Source organism: Oryctolagus cuniculus, chromosome 17, assembly GCF_964237555.1.
Source record: "Oryctolagus cuniculus chromosome 17, mOryCun1.1, whole genome shotgun sequence".
NCBI classification, from domain to species: domain Eukaryota; kingdom Metazoa; phylum Chordata; class Mammalia; order Lagomorpha; family Leporidae; genus Oryctolagus; species Oryctolagus cuniculus.
The window spans coordinates 34,407,393-34,426,179 of NC_091448.1; the positions used below are offsets into that span (position 1 = coordinate 34,407,393).

The 18,787-nt window shown below is 42.4% G+C and overlaps 1 protein-coding gene and 1 pseudogene across 11 annotated transcripts in view; both read right to left on the bottom strand.

Annotated features, from left to right (window-relative positions):
- The window catches only part of TRIM37 (tripartite motif containing 37), a 171,955-nt gene that overhangs the window by 95,077 nt on the left and 58,091 nt on the right, over positions 1-18,787 (bottom strand). For all 11 annotated transcript variants that reach the window (XM_070060979.1, XM_051824777.2, XM_070060977.1 and 8 more), the window contains 5 exons: positions 18,637-18,761; positions 14,563-14,613; positions 9,838-9,919; positions 6,028-6,104; positions 1,541-1,720 (listed from right to left, as the gene is read on the bottom strand). In XM_070060979.1, the coding sequence (XP_069917080.1) occupies positions 1,541-1,720; positions 6,028-6,104; positions 9,838-9,919; positions 14,563-14,613; positions 18,637-18,761 (515 nt within the window). The remainder of the gene's footprint in view (positions 1-1,540; positions 1,721-6,027; positions 6,105-9,837; positions 9,920-14,562; positions 14,614-18,636; positions 18,762-18,787) is intronic.
- On the bottom strand, positions 11,059-11,525 carry LOC127484381 (cytochrome c oxidase subunit 7A2, mitochondrial pseudogene; annotated as a pseudogene).

Consider the following 18,787-nt stretch of genomic DNA (forward strand, 5'->3'; position numbering starts at 1 on the left):
GGCGCAGCTCCTGCTATTGCAGCCACTTGGGGAGTGAACCAGCACATGGAAGACCTCTCTCTTTTTCTCGCTCTCCCTCTCACTGTAACTCTACTTCTCAAATAAATAAATAAACCTTTTTAAAAAAAAATCTTTGGGGCCAGCGCTGTGGCACAGCAGGTTAAAGCCCTGGCCTGAAGCACCAGCATCCCATATGGCACCAGTTCTTTTTTTTTTTTTTTTTTTTTTTTTTTTTGACAAGCAGAGTGGACAGTGAGAGAGAGAGACAGAGAGAAAGGTCTTCCTTTACCGTTGGTTCACCCTCCAATGGCCGCTGCGGCCAGCGCATTGTGGCAGGCACACCGTGCTGATCCAAAGCCAGGAGCCAGGGGCTTCCTCCTGGTCTTCCATATTGGTGCAGGGCCCAGGGACCTGTGCCATCTTCCATTGCACTCCCGGGCCACAGCAGAGAGCTGACCTGCAAGAGGGGCAACCGGGACAGAATCCGGCACCCCGACCGGGACTAGAACCCGGTGTGCCAGCGCCGCAGGCGGAGGATTAGCCTATTAAGCCATGGCGCTGGCCCCATATGGGCACCAGTTATAGTCCCGGCTGTTCCTCTTCCGATCTAGCTCTCTGCTATGGCCTGGGAGGGCAGTGGAAGATGGCCCAAGTCCTTGGGCCCCTGCACCCGCGTGAGAGACCCGGAAGAAGCTCCTGGCTCCTGGTTTCAGATAGGAACAGCTCCAGCCATTATGGCCATCTGGGGAGTGAACCAGTGGTTGGAAGACCCTCTCTGTCTCTACCTCTCTCTGTAACTCTGCCTTTCAAATAAATAAATCTTTAAAAAAAATTTTTTTAAATTAAGCTTATAAAACCTTTCACCTAAATGTAATATATAAAGTGAAAAAAATAATCTTTTACTATTCTTAGATTTTCAAATGGTAAGGTTGCTAAAAGTTCAATAGATAAATGGGACATTACTACGTTTAATAGAGTATATAAGATGGTTATCCTTCATCTGAAATGCTTGAGACCAGAAGTGTTTCAAATTCCATATTTTATCAGATTTTGGAACATTTGGATATATATATATTTATATTTATATTTATATACATAAAGAGATATCTTGGGAATGGAACTAAGCAGGAAATTCACTTATGTTTCATTTACACTTAAGGTACATGGCAAGAGGTAATTTAAAATATTTTTAGTGTGCCTGAGTCACATTAAATCAGGTGTGGAATAATCCCCTTGTGGTATCAGGTCAGTGCTCAAAAATTTTCATTTCAGAGCATTTGGGATTTCGATTTTATGATTTGGGATGCTCAATTTCTAGTGGCTTCCTTTTTAACGCAATTACTATCTGTAGATGGAACAAATTTCTGGTATTTATTATCCACTGACTATACAAGACCCCTAAAATATAACAATTAAAAATGGTGGGGTTATAGCTAGTATGAGTTTCAATATTAATCTTTGCTAAATTAATACTTTGAAATAAAAGTTCTGAGGTATTATTCCCCAGTGACAAAAGCCACCATATCACGTTTTCTATTACCTTAGTATCACTGTATCATTCTGTCGATTCAAGTATCCTTCATTTGCAAGTAAGTCCAAACGGAAAAATCTGTTATAGCCCCAGCATTCTCCAACCTCAAAGTCAGATGCAAATTCTCGAATGATGTTTTTGGTGGGATCATTGCAGGACTGGTGAACCATCTCTACACGATATTCATATCTAAATTGAGAAACAGAACATGATTATAGAGTTAAAGAAAGAATGAAAAACAGGCTCATCTAAACATTAAGGCATGGAGTAATTACCTGAGAATTAAGTCACTGTAACAGTTACATTTTTTTCAGAAAAGATTGCACTATTTACAAAACCAGCCGTAATTTGTATACTGGCAAAACAAGACTGACATTAGATCTTATTTTCCTCATAAAAATGTTTAGGCCGGTGCCACAGCTCACTAGGCTAATCCTCCACCTGTGGCGCCTGCACACCGGGTTCTAGTCCCGGTCGGGGCGCCAGATTCTGTCCTGGTTGCTCCTCTTCCAGTCCAGCTCTCTGCTGTGGCCCGAGAGGGCAGTAGAGGATGGCCCAAGTGCTTGGGCCCTGCACCCACATGAGAGACCAGGAAGAAGCACCTGGCTCCTGGCTTCGGATCCACATAGGGCGCCAGCCGCAGCACGCTGGCCGTAGTGGCCACTTGTGGGGTGAACCAACGGAAAGGGGAAGACCTTTCTCTCTCTCTCTCTCTCTCTCTCTCTCTAACTCTGTCAAAAAAAAAAAAATATTTACCTACATGCCAGATATAAAACAGCACCTTGAAAAATGTAATAAATTTTAAGTACTTCAAAGCTACTCCTGTCCTACCAATGCTGCAAATTTTTCCATATATTGATTACTTACACTTATTCACATATGAATATTCTGTAATTTCTAACACCTTCTGAGGCTAACTACCACACAATTTTAAAACACACATTTTTAAATACTCTGTTTTTCTAATCAAATTATAATAAAGCAACTTACCACGTATTTCAGAACTTTGAGGCTATATCAATTTTCTAACACAAAATAAGTACATTTGGGAAAGTCAGTACATTCCAATTTACATCTTAGTGTATAAAGTATTTTCAAAAATTATTTACTGGGGCTGGCACTGTGGAGTAGTAGACTAAGCCTCCACCTGCAGTGCCGGCATTTCATATTGGTACCAGTTCACGTCCTAGCTGTTCCTTTTCTGATCCAGCTCTCTGCTTTTAGCCTGGGAAGGCAGTAGAGGATAGCCTAAATGCTTGGGCCCCTGCACCCACCTGGAAGACCTGGAGGAAGCTCCTGGCTCCTGGCTTAAGATTGGCCCAGTTCCAGCTGCTGTAGCCATTTGGGGAGTGAAACAAAAAGAATACCTTTCTCTGTGTCTCTGTTTGTAACTCTACCTTTCAAATAAAAATATTTTTTAAAAATCATTTACTTTCACTTTATTTGAAATGCAGAGAGATGAGGAAGGACAAAGACAGATTTTTCCATCTGCTGTTTCATTCCCCAAATGCCCACAATGGCCAGAGCTGGGCCAGTCTGAAGCTTGGATTTGCAAACTCAATCCAGGTCTCCTATATAGGTATCAGGGCCCCACATACTATCACCTGCTGACTCCCAGGATTCACATTAGCAGGAAGCTAGAATCAGAAGCAAGAGACAGGACTTAAACCCAGACACTCATTAAGATGCAGGGATCCCAAGCAACAACTTGACTGCTGGCACCAAATACTACCTTCTCTATTGTACAAAATGCTTATGCCACAAAAAAGATTTAAAAGTCTGTAAAGTGTTGTGTATTGGGGCCGACACGGTAGCATAGCAGGTAAAGCCACTGCCTGTGGTGCCAGCATCCTATATGGGTGCCTGTTTGAGTCCCGGCTGTTAAAACTTATGATCCAATTACCTGTTGATTTGCCTAGGAAAGTGGCAGAGGATGGCCTGAGTGCTTGGGTCCCCACACCCACAGTGGCAGACCTGGAAGAAGCTCCTCACTTCAGATCAGCCCAGCCGGCCCTTGCAGGGATCTGGGGAGTAACCAGCAATGGAAGAAGATTGATCTCTCTCTTTCTCTCTTTCTTTCTCTCTCTCTGTAACTCTGCCTTTCAAATAAATAAATGTATCTTAGAGGGAAAAAAAAAGATAAAAATGTTGTGCATCAAAAGACACTGGGGTGGTCCTGGTGGTGTGGTGGCTTAGCTAAGCCATCACTTGGGATGCCTGCATCCCATATCAGAGTACTTAGGTTTGAGTCCCAGCTGCATTGCTTCTAATCTAGCTCTAAACTAATGTGGGAAAGAGAGGATGATGGCTCAAGTACTCAAGTTTCTGCCACCCAAGTGGCTCCTGGCTTTGGCCTTGTCCAACCCTAGCTGTTGTGGTCATTTGGGCAGTAAACCAGCAGATAGATCAATCTTTCCCTCCCTCCCTCACCCCAAATTTCAAATAAATAAAATTTTTAAAGCATGTTATTTAGCTTTCAAATATATAGGCATTTTCAAAACATCTATAATTGAAATCTAATTCCATTTTGGTCAGAAAACATACTTAAAATGATCTTAATTCTTCTGAATACTGAGACATGCTTTATGGCCCAAGATACATTCCAGGTAAATATTCTGTGTGAATTAAAGAATACTTTGTATTATACTATTGATGGATGGAATATTATATAAATAACAAGTTGGCTGATGGTATTACCTAGTGCCTGGTACTTGCTCGGGGCCAATAAATCATATTCTTCAGGATTTTCTGTCCACTTGTTGGCATACTGATTTAGAGAAGAGCTGTCTGTCTAAATCTTGTAATTCTATCAGTTTTTGTTCCATAAATCTTAAAATCCACTTATTAGGAGTATAAACACGTTTAGAAGTATATGCTCTTGATTAACCTATCATTTCATAACTATGAAATAAGCTACTTTATCCCTGGTAATATGAGGATACTTTGAGCCAACATTGTGGCATAGTGGGTTAAGTCACCACCTGCAATAAGGATCCCATATGAGTACTGGTTCCAGTCCTGGCTGTCCACTTCCAATCTAGCTCCCTGAAGATATGCCTGAGAAAGCATCAACAGATGATCTGAATTCCTGGGCCCCCGCCACCCACGTGGGAGACCTGGATGGAGTACCAGGCTCCTGGCTTCAGCCTGACCCAAACCCAGCCATTTCAGCCATTTGAGGAGTAAACCAGCAGATGGAGGATCTCTTTCCTTCCCTTTGTAACTCTGCCTTTCAAATAAATAAATCAACAGGGAGAGATGACAGGGAAAGAGAGATATTCCAACTGATGGCTAAAATGTTCCCAACAGGCTGGCGCTGTGACGCAGCGGGTTAATGCCCTGGCCTGAAGCCCTGGCATCCCATATGGGCGCTAGTTCTAGACCTGACTGCTCCACTTCCTGTCCAGCTCTCTACTATGGCCTGGGATAGCAGTGGAAGATGGCCCAAGTCCTTGGGCCCCTGAACCCGCGTGGGAGACCTGGAAGAAGCTCCTGGCTCCTAGCTTCGGATCAGCTCAGCTCTGGCCATCGCGGTCATTTAGGGAGTGAACCAGCAGAATGGAAGCTCTCTCTCTCTATCTCTCTCAGCTCTGGCCATTGAGGTCATTTAGGGAGTGAAGAAGCAGAATGGAAGCTCTCTCTCTCTCTCTGTAACTATTTCAAATAAATAAAATAATGCTTTAAAAAAAAGAAATTAAATATAAAAAATATGAGACTCCAATAGTTTTTCTTTTGAGACAAACAATACAGATCTCAAAAAATGGAAACCAATACAAGTTCTCTCAACAAATATTTAATTTTAAAAAAGCAGTTACTTTTCAAAAAAATATTAATATGCAACAGGTTTATTTTTGAAGGGAACTAATTTATTTCTAATTCAGAAAATAACAGATTTAGCTCATATAAAGAAAAATCCTTTCAGGTTTCCAATAATTTTTTTTTTTTTTTTTTTTTTTTTGACAGGCAGAGTGAATAGTGAGAGACAGAGACAGAGAGAAAGGTCTTCCTTTTGCCATTGGTTCACCCTCCAATGGCCGCCACGGCTGGCACGCTGCGGCCGGCACACCGCGCTGATCCAGTGGCAGGAGCCAGGTGCTTCTCCTGGTCTCCCATGCAGGTGCAGGGCCCAAGCACTTGGGCCATCCTCCACTGCCTTCCCGGGCCACAGCAGAGAGCTGGCCTGGAAGAGGGGCAACTGGGAAAGAATCCAGCACCCCGACCGGGACTAGAACCCGGTGTGCCAGCGCCGCTAGGTGGAGGATTAGCCTATTGAGCCACGGCGCCGGCCAGGTTTCCAATAAATTTTAAGAACATAATGGTCCCTGAGACCAGTTTTAAGAACTGCCAGTCTACACCATCATATATTATGTCAAGAATTCCATACCAATATACATCTTAATAGACATAAAATACAATAATTAACAAATTCGTCAATAAAAATTTCTGGGTGAAATGTATGTAAATGCATCTTAAGCTTGTTTAATTATATTACTTACTTAGAAGTTTCAGGCAATCCAGCTGAGAGTTCCAGAAACACAGATAAATAGTAACCACGTACAACTCCATTTCCATCCTAAAAAAAGAATGCAAATAAAACTTATTTAAATGTAAAAAATGAAGCATAATGAAACAAAGATTAACATTTTATATTTGCATTGGGCAGTATTCTAAACTTAAAAACTAGAAAAGAAATAATAAAAACACCGACAGATTTAAGTTCACAATAATTTTAAACTGTTGCTTATTAAGGAATACAAATAAGGAAAATAACAACAATGAAAAGAGTTAGAGGAGTTTTGGGGCCAGCATAGTGGAGCAGTGGGTTTAGCTATTGCTTAAAACTCTAGCATCCCATTTCAGAGTGACAGTTTGAGTCTCAGGTATTCCACTTGCAATATAGCTTCCTACTAATGTGCTTGGGAAGGCAGAGGAAGAATGGCCCAAGTACTTGGGCCTCTGCCACACATTAACTGAAATTATTTTACCATTTTTATTTTAACTTGTTTGGAAGACTTATAGAAAGAGAAGGATGGACATGCGTGTGCACACACATACACACACACACACAGATCTTCCATCCTCTGGTCCATTCCCCAAATGGTAGTAATGGCTAGGGTTGGGCAAAGCCAGGAGCATGGAACCCAATCCTGGTCTCCCATGTGAGTGGCAAAGGGCCCAAACATCTGCTGTTTTCCCAGGTGCATTAGCAGGGAGTTGGACCGAAAGTGGAACAGCAGGGACTTCAACAGGCACCTATCTGGAACGTGGATGTTGCAGGTGGTGGCTTAACCTGCTGTACCACAACACTGGGCCCATAAAGTTATTTTATCTTTGAAAACTAAATAGTATTTGTCAAAACCCATAAAATGTACAAGACATGGAGGGAAACCTAATACACTATGGTCTTTGGGTGATAATATGTCAGTGCAAGTTCATCAACTATAAAGGATGTACCACTCTGGGATAGGATGTTGACAGTAAGGGAAGCTAGACATGTTTGGAGTCAGGAGGATCTATAAAAACTCAACTTTCGTAAAAAGTAACTGAAAAAATGATTACAAACCACTCCACCTACAGACAGTCATGTTAAAACTAAAGGGGCCTAGAAACAATAACTGGGGCTGGCACTTGGCATAGCAGGTAAAGCTGCCACCTGCAGTGCCAGCATCCCATATGGGCAGTGGTTCAAGTCCCAGCTGCTCCACTTCTGATTCACTTCTCTGCTATGGCCTGGGAAAGCAGTAGAAGATGGCCCAAGTCCTTGGGCTCCTGCACAGGCGTGCAGCTCTGGCTGTTGCGGGCATCTGTATAGTGAACCACCAGATGGAAGACCTCTCTCCTTCTCTCTGCCTTTCAGGTAAATAGATAGATCCTAAATAAATAAATAAATAAAAATTTTAAAAAAGCCATCCGGCTCCAGAAGGCTGTGAGGCAGGGCTTCTATTCTATCCTACTGGACAATGTGATCAGCCCTCTGCACCTTACAAGACAATCCTTTCCAAGGCCACCCTCAAACACCACAGAAGAAATCCCATAACTAGCTCTATGCCTATATTCCATGAAGAAAATACAGAAGATGGGCCTTCATCCATGCCACCCCCATAAGATGATGGGTTACTTCTCCGGAGGAGGGAATGTTAAGGTAGGTAGGTAGATATTAGCCTGTGTGTGTAAGAGGTGCCAAGGAAATGGGAATTCTTGTGTGGATGGGTGAGGGAAGAAAAAGAGAAGCAAGCTTTGGGAGCAGACTAGTATTTACAAATCAAAAGTCTTTTTCTTATTCAACAACTTGTTGGGTGGATCTTTTGTATGGCTACAAGAGGGAAGAAATGTAGATGAAAACCAGAATCTCCATATCAAAAATTTTATCACTGTTCAATAATATGGTTGGGAACAGCTCAAAGGAATATATCTGCCCAATACCAAAGGAACTATTAGGTCCATATTAGTTCTAGGAAATTTTAGGAATTCTATACCCAGGAAGCCTTCTACTCAGCAATATTCCAGAAAGGATGTGGGAGGAGGAGAAATGGATGGCCCATATTCTTATTCATAAACACTCCAGTCTGAGTGCAGACTGGGCTCTCTCTTCAAATGCCCACCAGGTATATCAGGTGTACTTGTCTTCATTAAATTTTGCTTCAATATGCCAAAAAGAGAGAGGAAAGGGAGAGGGGCAGGGGAGGGGAGGGAAGGAGAAAAGGCCAGGCCAATTCTGGGTCTGGGGTAGGAAATGTGTAAGAAAATCCTAGAACAGCTTATCATCTAAGAGAACAAGACACTAATTACTAGGGTAACAAAGGATTCAGGAGCCAACACAGAAAGATTAAATGTGTACAGATCCATGAGTTCATAATTATAGTAAAAAACAATGCAACAAAACAACAAACAATTGTCATAATAGTTAAGACCCCATGGGGGGGGGGGGGTCAGCACTGTGGCGCGAGTTAAAGCCCTGTCCTGAAGCACCAGCATTCCATATGGGCGATGGTTCTAATCCTGGCTGCACTGGTTAGTAGGATAAGCCTCTGCAGTGCAGGCATCCCATAAGCCGGTTTAAGTCCCAGCTACTCCTCTTCTGACCCAGCTCTCTGCTATGGCCTGGGAAAGCAGCAGATGATGGCCCAAGTTCTTGGGTCTCTGTACCCAGGTGGGAGACGTGGAAAAAGCTCCTGGCTTCAGATAGGCTAAGCTCTGGCAGTTGTAGCCATTTAGGGAGTGAAACAAAAGATGGAAGAACTCTCTCTCTCACTCTCCCTCCCTCTCTCTCTCTCTCTCTCTCTGTGTATCTCTACCTCTAAAGTAAAATAAAATCTTTAAAAAAAAAAAAAAAAGTATGTCAAGAAGAAAAATTGGTAAATGAAGGGGAAAAATCCTGCTTTTCTGAATTATTATATTGGGTAATAAAATATAAGAAGGAAAGCATCCCTGAGATGGTATTACAATAAATGAAAAAAAATAAAGTAAAATGAGAATATTTGGGGAGGATTTTGCAACTTCTGATGACTCAACAGACATAGGGAATGAGCACTGATAGTTGCTAACATCAGAAAAAGAGCTGCAACTAGGCAATATGGGATAAAAGCATACACTACAATTCATATTCTAGCCAAAAGAATAGCCTTAGACTCACCATCAGCCAATTTAAAATACAAAGGTTAAGGATCACATTAACATGCATGTGAGTATGCAACAGTAGCTATATTTTTCAAGTGAGTTTTAAAAGAATTTTAAACATTTCTTCTAAAAGAATCTATGAACCAAAAATAAATTTAACAATACAGCAAAAGAAAAAATACTATGTAAAGGTTCATAATTATCTCTTTTATTTTATTTTATTTTTTGACAGGCAGAGTTAGACAGTGAGAGAGAGAGACAAAGAGAAAGGTCTTCCTTCCGTTGGTTCACCCCCCAAATGGCCGCTAAGGCCGGCGTGCTGTGCCGATCCGCCGATCCGGAGCCAAGAGCCAGGTGCTTCCTCCTGGTCACCCATGCGGGTGCAGGGCGCAAGCACTTGGGCCATCCCCCACTGCCTTCCCGGGCCACAGCAGAGAGTTGGACTGGAAGAGGAGCAACCGGGACAGAATCCAGCACCCCAACTGGGACTACAACCCGCAGGCAGAGGATTAGCCTAGTGAGCCTTGGCGCCAGCCAACTTTTCATATATTTTATAACATACCCCATGAAGAAACAAAATTGTCATTACCTTAATTTCCTTACTCCACTAAAAAGTGTGCTAGTATTTTATAGAATCCTGAAAAGAAACACTTCGGTTTCAAAAGTTATCAGAAATACAAAAAACGTACTGGGTAAACTTTTAACCTCCAGCAAAGTCCTGAAACTTGAAGAGGTGGACTGTAAACAGGATCTGCTCTCTGGCGTAAAGTGCTAAAGAGAAATAAAACCAAATTTCAAGGTTAAGACTGTTCAGAAATGGCAACCGGCAAAACCAAAACCCAGCTTCTTTATCATATATATTTGAAATCCTGTCATATATTTGAAAGTAACAGAAGATGACCAAATAAGATTTCACTGCATAAGTTTAGAAACACTTGTATTCTTAAATAAAATTTAATTATACTGAATTCAATAATATCTTGTATACATTTCAATTTTTTAAAAAGAAGTATTACTCAGTATCCTGAATTTAATGACTGCTTCAACAAGGAGTCTTCAACAAGGAGTGTCACAACAGGGGCTGGAATTGTGTCATAACAGGTTAAGCCTCCACCTGTGGTGCCAGCATCCCACATGGGTGCCAGTGCAAGTCCCAGCTGCTTTACTTCTGATCAGAGCTGCTTGCTAATGGCCTAGGAAAGCAACAAAAGATGGCCCAAGTGCTTGGGCCCCTGAATCCACACAAAAGACCTGGAAGAAGCTCCTGGCCTCAGACTGGCCCAGCTCTACCCATTGCAGCCATTTGGGGAGTGAACCCAGTGGATGGAAGACCTCCTTCTCTGTAACTCTGCCTCTCAAATAAATAAATAAATCATTTTTAAAAAATCAGAATGTGTTTTTTCCTCACTCTCTTTAGTATAATTATCCCTTTTTCAACAAAGAGACAAAGAGAACATGTTCTAAGCCTTAATATATTGGAGGAAAATCTCACAGAGGCTATGTTTTAGCCACAAAATTATCCCACAAGAGGGTCAGTCATTGTGGTGCAATAGGACACTTGGGACACCCTTATCCCATATCACAGTAAGGATTCAAGTCTTGGGTACTTGAGCCAGCTTCTCGCTAATGCGCCTATGTACTTGGGTTCCTGTCACCCACCTAGTAAACCTGAATGGAGTTCCTGGCTCCTGGCTTGGGTCTAACACAGCCCAGGCTGTTGCAGGCATTTGGGAAGTGAACCAGTGACATGAAGACTTTGCTCTGTCTGTCCCTCTCTGACACTTTGCTTTTCAAATCAATCAATCAATTTTTAAAATAAAAAAATGTAAAGGGGTATAAACTCTCACATTATGGCCTTATTTGGCTGTCTATTACCTTCTTGAGTTTATCTCCTAGAGACCTTGTTATTCTTTTTTTTTTTTTTTTATGGTAAAGACTGCTTTATTGGTGGCAGTTAGTACAAGTCAATAAATACTGATCCCCAGAGAAGAGCTCAGCTATTTATCAAATTACTGGTTCATAGAGAGCTGGATGGAACTGAACCAAGTAATTACTGGGATGACTCAGGTCAATCCTGCTTCTTGGGAAATGAAGCCATGGCCAGCTGATATATGGCATATGCTGTTCCACCAACTGTAAGAATCATGGTGGCTCTATACAGGAGAGCATCAGCTACCCCACCTTTTAGATGCACTGGAATTCCATTATCCTCCTGAAATAGCTTTTGTTTCTCTGGAACTTTATTTTCAAAACGCCTGCATGAAGCAGTGCTTATGGTTCTCTGGGCAATCTGATGAAGAGCCAGCAGATTTCGCAGCATCTTGGCTCCGCTACTGTCCACCAACCGCGACAACTGACAACCAGGAACCAACCTAGTTATTCTTAGTTCCTACTTCCATCCTGTCCTTGAAGATAAGTTCCTTAAGACCTTTTGTTTTAATATGTTTGCTTCTAATTAGAGAAATAGCAGTAAAAGCTAAACAGGTTGACATGCATCTTACAAAGTATACAAATTTTTGACAGTAATGACATCTTATCTCTAATTCCTCACTTTGAGCTGAGAAAAACGGATCCCAAAGGACTCTTCCTCACCACTTTTATTTCCTAGGATGGGTGGACAGGGGCTTATCGACCCTATATTCCCAGTCCTCATGTCAGCAAAATTAAGTGGATATTGTTCTTTAAAATGGTTACTGGCATTGTGGCCTAGCAGGTTAAGCTGCCAGTTGTGATACTGACATCAAAAGCTTTAAATCCAGCTTCCAGGTAATGTGCCTGGGATGATCCAAATATTTGAGCCTCACCACCACTCACATAGAGACCTGAATAGAGTTCCTGGCTCTGGCATCTGCCTGGCCCAGACCTGGCTTTTGCTGTGATTTGGGAAGTGAATTAGCAGATGGACAATCTCTCGCTTCCTTGCTTGCTTAGCCTTTCAAATAAATGCATGAATGAATGAATGAATCTCTTAAAAAAAAAAAATAGGGCCAGCACTATGGCACAATGGTTTAGGCCACTGCCTGCAGTGCCGTCATCCCATAAGGGTGCCGGCTAATTCCCAGCTCCTCCATTTCCAATCCAGCTCCTGGCTAATGACCTGGGAAAAGCAGCAGAAGATGGCTCGAGTCTTTGGGACTCCACATGCGATGTGGGAGACCCAGAGGAGACTCCTGGCTCCAACCCTGGGCGCTATAGAAGATTGCACTCTGTCTCTCCTTTCTGCAACTCTTTCAAATAAATAAATAAATCTTGAAAAAAAAATTTTTAAAGTTACTTTTCCCAGACTAGAGGAACAATCAGTCCTGAAGATACAATACAGTCTGAGCATCTCTAATTTGAAAATACAAAATGGGGGCCAGTGTTGTGGAGAAGAAGGTAAAGCCACAGCCTTTGATGCTGGCATCCCATGTGGGCACCCATTTGGGTCCAGGCTGCTCCACTTCCAATGCAGCTTCCTGCTAATGGCCTGGGAAAGCAGTGGAGAATGGCCCAAATATTTGGGCCCTTGCCACCTATATGGAGACCCAGATGAATCTCCTGGCTCCAGGCTTTAGCCTAGCCCAATCCTGGTCACTGCAGCCATCACGGTCATCTGGGGAATGAAATTAGTAGATGGGAGCTCTCACACACACTCTCTGAAATTCTCTGAAAATAAATAATAAATCTGGGGCCAGCGCTGTGGCGTAACAGGTAAAGCCGCCGCCTTCGCGCCAGCATCCCATATGGGCGCCGGTTAGAATCCTGGCTGATCCACTTCTGATCCAGCTCTCTGCTATGGCCTAGGACAGCAGTAGAAGATGGCCCAAGTCCTCGGGCCCCTGACCCTGCATGGGAGACCAGGAAGATGCTCCTGGCTTCAGACTGGCACAGCTCCAGTCATTGCAGCCAATCAGTGAGTGAACCAGCGGATGTAAGACCTCTCTCTTTCTCTCTGCCTCTCCTTCTCTCACTGTGTAACTCTGACTTTCAAGTAATAAATCTTTAAAAAAATAAAATAAAATGGCACATGTGCTAAACAGCACTTTGGCCTCAGAATCAGCCCTTAAGGCATTCAGATCTGGCTGAAGAGCCCATGAGAGTATTTTAGGCATGGAAAGCCAAGACACTCTGGCAAAAAAAAAATGACCTAAGTGAAAGATCTCTGCGAATGAGATCCCAGCAGAAAGAACGGGCCATCAAAGAAGGAGGTACCTTTCCACTAGGCTAATCCTCCGCCTAGCGGCGCCGGCACACCGGGTTCTAGTCCCGGTCGGGGCGCCGGATTCTGTCCCGGTTGCCCCTCTTCCAGGCCAGCCCTCTGCTGTGGCCAGGGAGTGCAGTGGAGGATGGCCCAGGTGCTTGGGCCCTGCACCCCATGGGAGACCAGGAAAAGCACCTGGCTCCTGGCTCCTGCCATCGGATCAGCGCGGTGCGCTGGCAGCAGCGCGCCGGCCGCGGCGGCCATTGGAGGGTGAACCAACGGCAAAGGAAGACCTTTCTCTCTGTCTCTCTCTCTCTCACTGTCCACTCTGCCTGTCAAAAAAAATAAAAAAAAAAATAAAAATAAAAAAATAAAAAAATAAAAAAAAAAAAAAAGAAGGAGGTACCTTTCTCTGAAGGAAGGAGAGAACTTCCACTTTGACTATGACTTTGTCTAAATAAAATCAGAGTTGGCGAACTCAAAAGGCTTCCATAGCCCTGGCAGCTCATGACAAGAGCCTAGGGTAATTACTGACACCATAAATAAGAGTGTTGATTGTTAAGTCAACAACAGGAGTCACTGTGCACTTACTCCCCATGTAGGATCTCTGTCCTTAATATGTTGTACTATGTGAATTAACGGTATAACTAGTACTCAAATAGCATTTTACACTTTGTGTTTCTGTGTGGGTGCAAACTGTTGAAATCTTTACTTAGTATATATTAAATTGATCTTCTGTATATAAAGAAAATTGAAAATGAATCTTGATGTGAATGGGATGCAAGAGGAAGCGGGAGATGGGAGGGGTGCGGGTGGGAAGTTATGGGGGGAGGGGGGAACCAATGTAATCCAAAAGCTGTACTTTGGAAATTTATATTTATTAAATAAAAGTTAAAAAAAAATCTTAAAAAAAAAGAAATAAAATACACAGTGCTCCAACTCAGAAACTTTCTGACACCAACATGACTTGACAAATCGATAATTCCATACCTTTGCTAAATATCGCACATAAAAATATATTCAGGGCGCCAGCACTGTGGCGGGGAGATACTGAACCTACAAGATTCAGAAACATAGCCTCTGTGCTCCTAACAGGAAACTTCATTCTTCTCAGAGTACTAAACTAAGTGATACACACTGCACTAGACCTCTGTCCTACCAAGAAATAAGACTTTCCCTGACTCCTCATTATGGGTAAACACAAACACAAAGTCAAGTTGCCAAAAGCTCTTACCTGAAATTCTCTAAAACAAAAGTTGCAGAATCATAAGATGGCACTAATTCACTAAAAAGAAGCAAAAAGGGAAAATACATTTAACTTATTTAAGTTTAAAATTACAGTTAGTTTTAAAAAAAAGTTCCTTAACAATATCTTGAAAACATGATTAAACACACACCTGAGAAATACATTCTTCTGACTAAACATAGCAGGAAGTCAAATGAATTCATATATACATCAAAAGTTTGTAATTAAGTTGAAGACATAACAAATACTTTATAAAACACTTTTTTAAAGACTACATAAGAGGGGCCAGCACTGTGGCATAGTGGGTAAAGCGGCCACCTGCAGTGCCGGCATCCCATATGGGCGCTGGTTCAAGTCCCAGCTGCCACAACTTCTCATCCAGCTCTCTGCCATGGCCTGGGAAAGCAGTAGAAGATGGCCCAAGTGCTTGGGCCCCTGCACCACGTGGGAGACCTGGAAGAAGCTCCTGGCTTCGGATCGGCACAGCTTTGGCCATTGTGGCCAATTAGGGAGTGAACCCACAGATGGAAGACTTCTCTCTTTCTGTCTCTCTGCAACTCTGCCTTTCAAATAAATAAGATAAATCTTTTTTAAAAAAGACAATATTTTTTTAAAAGATTAATTTTATTTATTTGAAAGACAGTTACAGAGAGAGGTAGAGACACAGAGAGAAGTCTTCTATCCGCTGGCTCACTCCACAGATGGCCACAACGGCCGGAGCTGCGCCAATCCAAAGCCAGGAGTCAGGAGCTTCTTCCAGGTCTCCCACACGGTTGCAGGGGCCCAAGGACATGGGCCATCTTCTACTGCTTTCCCAGGCCATGGCAGAGTTGGATTGGAAGTGAAGCAGCCAGGATTAGAACCGGCACCCATATGGGGTGCCGGCACTTCAGGCCAGGGCTTTAACCCACTGTGCCACAGCGCTAGCCCCAAAAGACAATATATGAATAAGCATTAAAATAAATGCATTAGACTAATGTAATAAAAACTGTGGAAATAAGAAAGCCTAGGCCGGCGCCGCAGCTCACTAGGCTAATCCTCCACCTAGCGGCGCCGGCACACCAGGTTCTAGTCCCGGTCGGGGCGCTGGATTCTGTCCCGGTTGCCCCTCTTCCAGGCCAGCTCTCTGCTGTGGCCAGGGAGTGCAGTGGAGGATGGCCCAGGTGCTTGGGCCCTGCACCCCATGGGAGACTAGGAAAAGCACCTGGCTCCTGGCTCCTGCCATCAGATCAGTGCGGTGCGCCGGCCGCGGCGTGCCGGCCGCGGCGGCCATTGGAGGGTGAACCAACGGCAAAGGAAGACCTTTCTCTCTGTCTCTCTCTCTCACTGTCCACTCTGCCTGTCAAAAAATAAAAAAAAATAAAAATAAAAAAAAAGAAAGCCTAAGAATCTAATGCTTAGGTCAGGAACCTGAATCACAAAACAGATATAAATAGGCTTAAAAAGAAGCAACTAAAGTATATTATGTCAAAATTAATCCCCAAACTTCCCTCACTAATAAACCTTAAATATTTTGAGACTATTTATTAGCAAAAACCTATTACAATTTTATAAGATTAAAATATATTATCACTTAAGGGGTGACTGGGATAAACTAGAACATTAACACTTTCTTGCAAAGTAAACTCAAGCAATTTGAGTTCCATCCAAATTTCTCCAAACAGAACTGAACTAACAGGAGATAGGTTAAGGGATAATTCATAGCACTAACTAACCTTAGATCATGGGGATGGTTTTAACACTATGAAAATCATTTATACACCATTTACAATAAAGAACTTACCATACAAAGTACTATAATACAGTTATAAATTTTACACAAAAAAATTACAAATCTAACAAGTCATTTCACCACGTAGTCACATATTTTCTAAAGTTCAATTCATCAGAATTCTGATTATTGCAAACATAAGATATGCAACATCTGTAGTACTGTCACACTGTTTTGTTTTGTTTTGTTTTAAGATTTTTTATTTATTTATTTGACAGGTAGTTACAGAGAGAGAGAAAGACAGAGAGAAAGGTCTTCCTTCCGTTGGTTCACTCCCCAAATGGCCGCTATGGCCTGTGCTGTGCTGATCCAAAGCCAGGAGCCAGGTGCTTCCTCCTGGTCTCCCATTCGGGTACAGGGGCCCAAGCACTTGGGCCATCCTCCACTGCCCTCCCAGGCCACAGCAGAGCTGGACTGAAAGAGGAGCAACTGGGACTAGAACCTGGTCCCCATATGGGATGCTGGCACTGCAGGTGGAGGATAAGCCAAGTGAGCCATGGCGCCAGACCCGTCACATTGTTACAGTACCAGAAAAAAATTAACAGCTGCTATGTAAAAATACAGAATTGATTTAAAAGAAATTATTCTTTACCTTATAGTAAGTACAAAAAGGACTTTTTTCTAAGTAGAGGTACTCTGTCCTAAAATTGTTAAATGTATAGCTATTATCTAAATTGATCATGTCAAGAATTCAAACCCCATTCCTTATTAAGCTGTTACCTTTCCTTAGGAGATTCACATGGCTTATCCCTAGATCCTTTTGCCTGGTTTTATCCCTTCTCTTGCTTCAGATAATATAAACCACATGAGATCTGGTCTAAGATGTCCCTGTCATATGTTCTCCTAGCATTCAGTGCACACAATCCCAATTAGCAGGCTCAAAGCAATTAGCACCTGGAAAGCTTTCTTGGAATTATATACCTAATCAGAACTCTAAAGCAGTCTTTTCAGTATAATCTTCAAAATTTGGTCAAGTAGGGACATGTTTTTGGCAGTAATTTTCTGCAACTTCCAACTATACAGGTATTTGTTAGTTTTTCCACCAAGTTCCAAACATCCCTTATAATGTCCAAACACTTCAACAAGGGTGGGCTTTTAGTGCAAGCAAATGTGGGCTTGGGATATGTACATCCCATACTGGATAGCCTGGGTTTGCAATAATTATTTCCTCTATATTACAGCACTTATAGATAACACTGTGTAACCTTCAAATTTTCATGGTAGACATTTTCTGTTTCAGAGTTTTATGTAATAAGATATATATATATTTTTTTTTTTTGTAATAAGATATATATTAATTCAAAAGGTAAATAGGGCAGCGCTGTGGCGCAGCAGGTTAACGCCCTGGCCTGAAGTGCCAGCATCCCATATGGGCACCGGTTCAAGTCCAGGCTGCTCCTCTTCCGATCCAACTCTCTGCTCTGGTCTGGGAAAGCAATAGATGATGGCCCAAGTGCTTGGGCCCCCTGCGCCCACATGGTAGACCTGGAAGAAGCTCCTGACTCCTGGCTTCGGATCGGCGCAACTCCGGCCGTTGCAGCCAACTGGGGAGTGAACCATCAGATGGAAGACCTCTCTCTCTCTCAGCCTCTTTTCTCTGTGTAACTCTTTGATTTTCAAATAAATAAATAAAATCTTTAAAAAAAAAAAAAGGTAAATCAAGGGGCAAGTGCTATGGCGTAGCGAGTAAAGCTGCCGCCTGCAATGCTGACATCCCATATGGGTGCTGGTTCAAGGCCTGGCTGCTCCACTTCCGATCCAGCTGTCTGCTGTGGCCTAGGAAAGCAATAAAAGATGGCCCAAGTGCTTGGGCCCCTGCACCCTCATGGGTGACTCTGAAGAAGCTCCTGGCTCCTGGCTTCAGATCAGCCTAGGTCTGGCCATTGTGCCATTTGGGCAGTGAACCAGTGGATAGAAGACCTCTCTCTCTGCCTCTGCATCTCTGTAATTCTGCCTTTTGAATAAATAAATAAATCTTTAAAAAAAAAAAAAGGTAAATCAAATAATGAACACAGGTGAAGCTGATGGGATCAGCTATTTTTCTACACTGTAGAACTCAGAGTTCCAAGGAAAAAATCATTTCTAATTCACTTTCATTTTATCTTTACAGTCAAAAGCGTTAAGTCTACCAGACTGTTTTTGTGCATTTACAAAAAAATAGAACTCACCAGATCACATCAGAAACACCATCTTAAAAAGAGATCGAATTACAAAATAGAGCTTATCCTTTGAAACAACTATGTATTTGCATATAAATTTCAAATGAAAATGAAATCTTAAAACTGTCTTACCTGGTAAAATCTGGTGGTACAGGAGTGGTAACAAATGATGCCATGGGTTTTCGATGAACTTGCTGAAACATCATTAAAATCTCTGAGCTCTTAGATATTAACTCACTCTTACTACAAGATCGCAACTGTATGAGGAAAAAGAATCATCTGA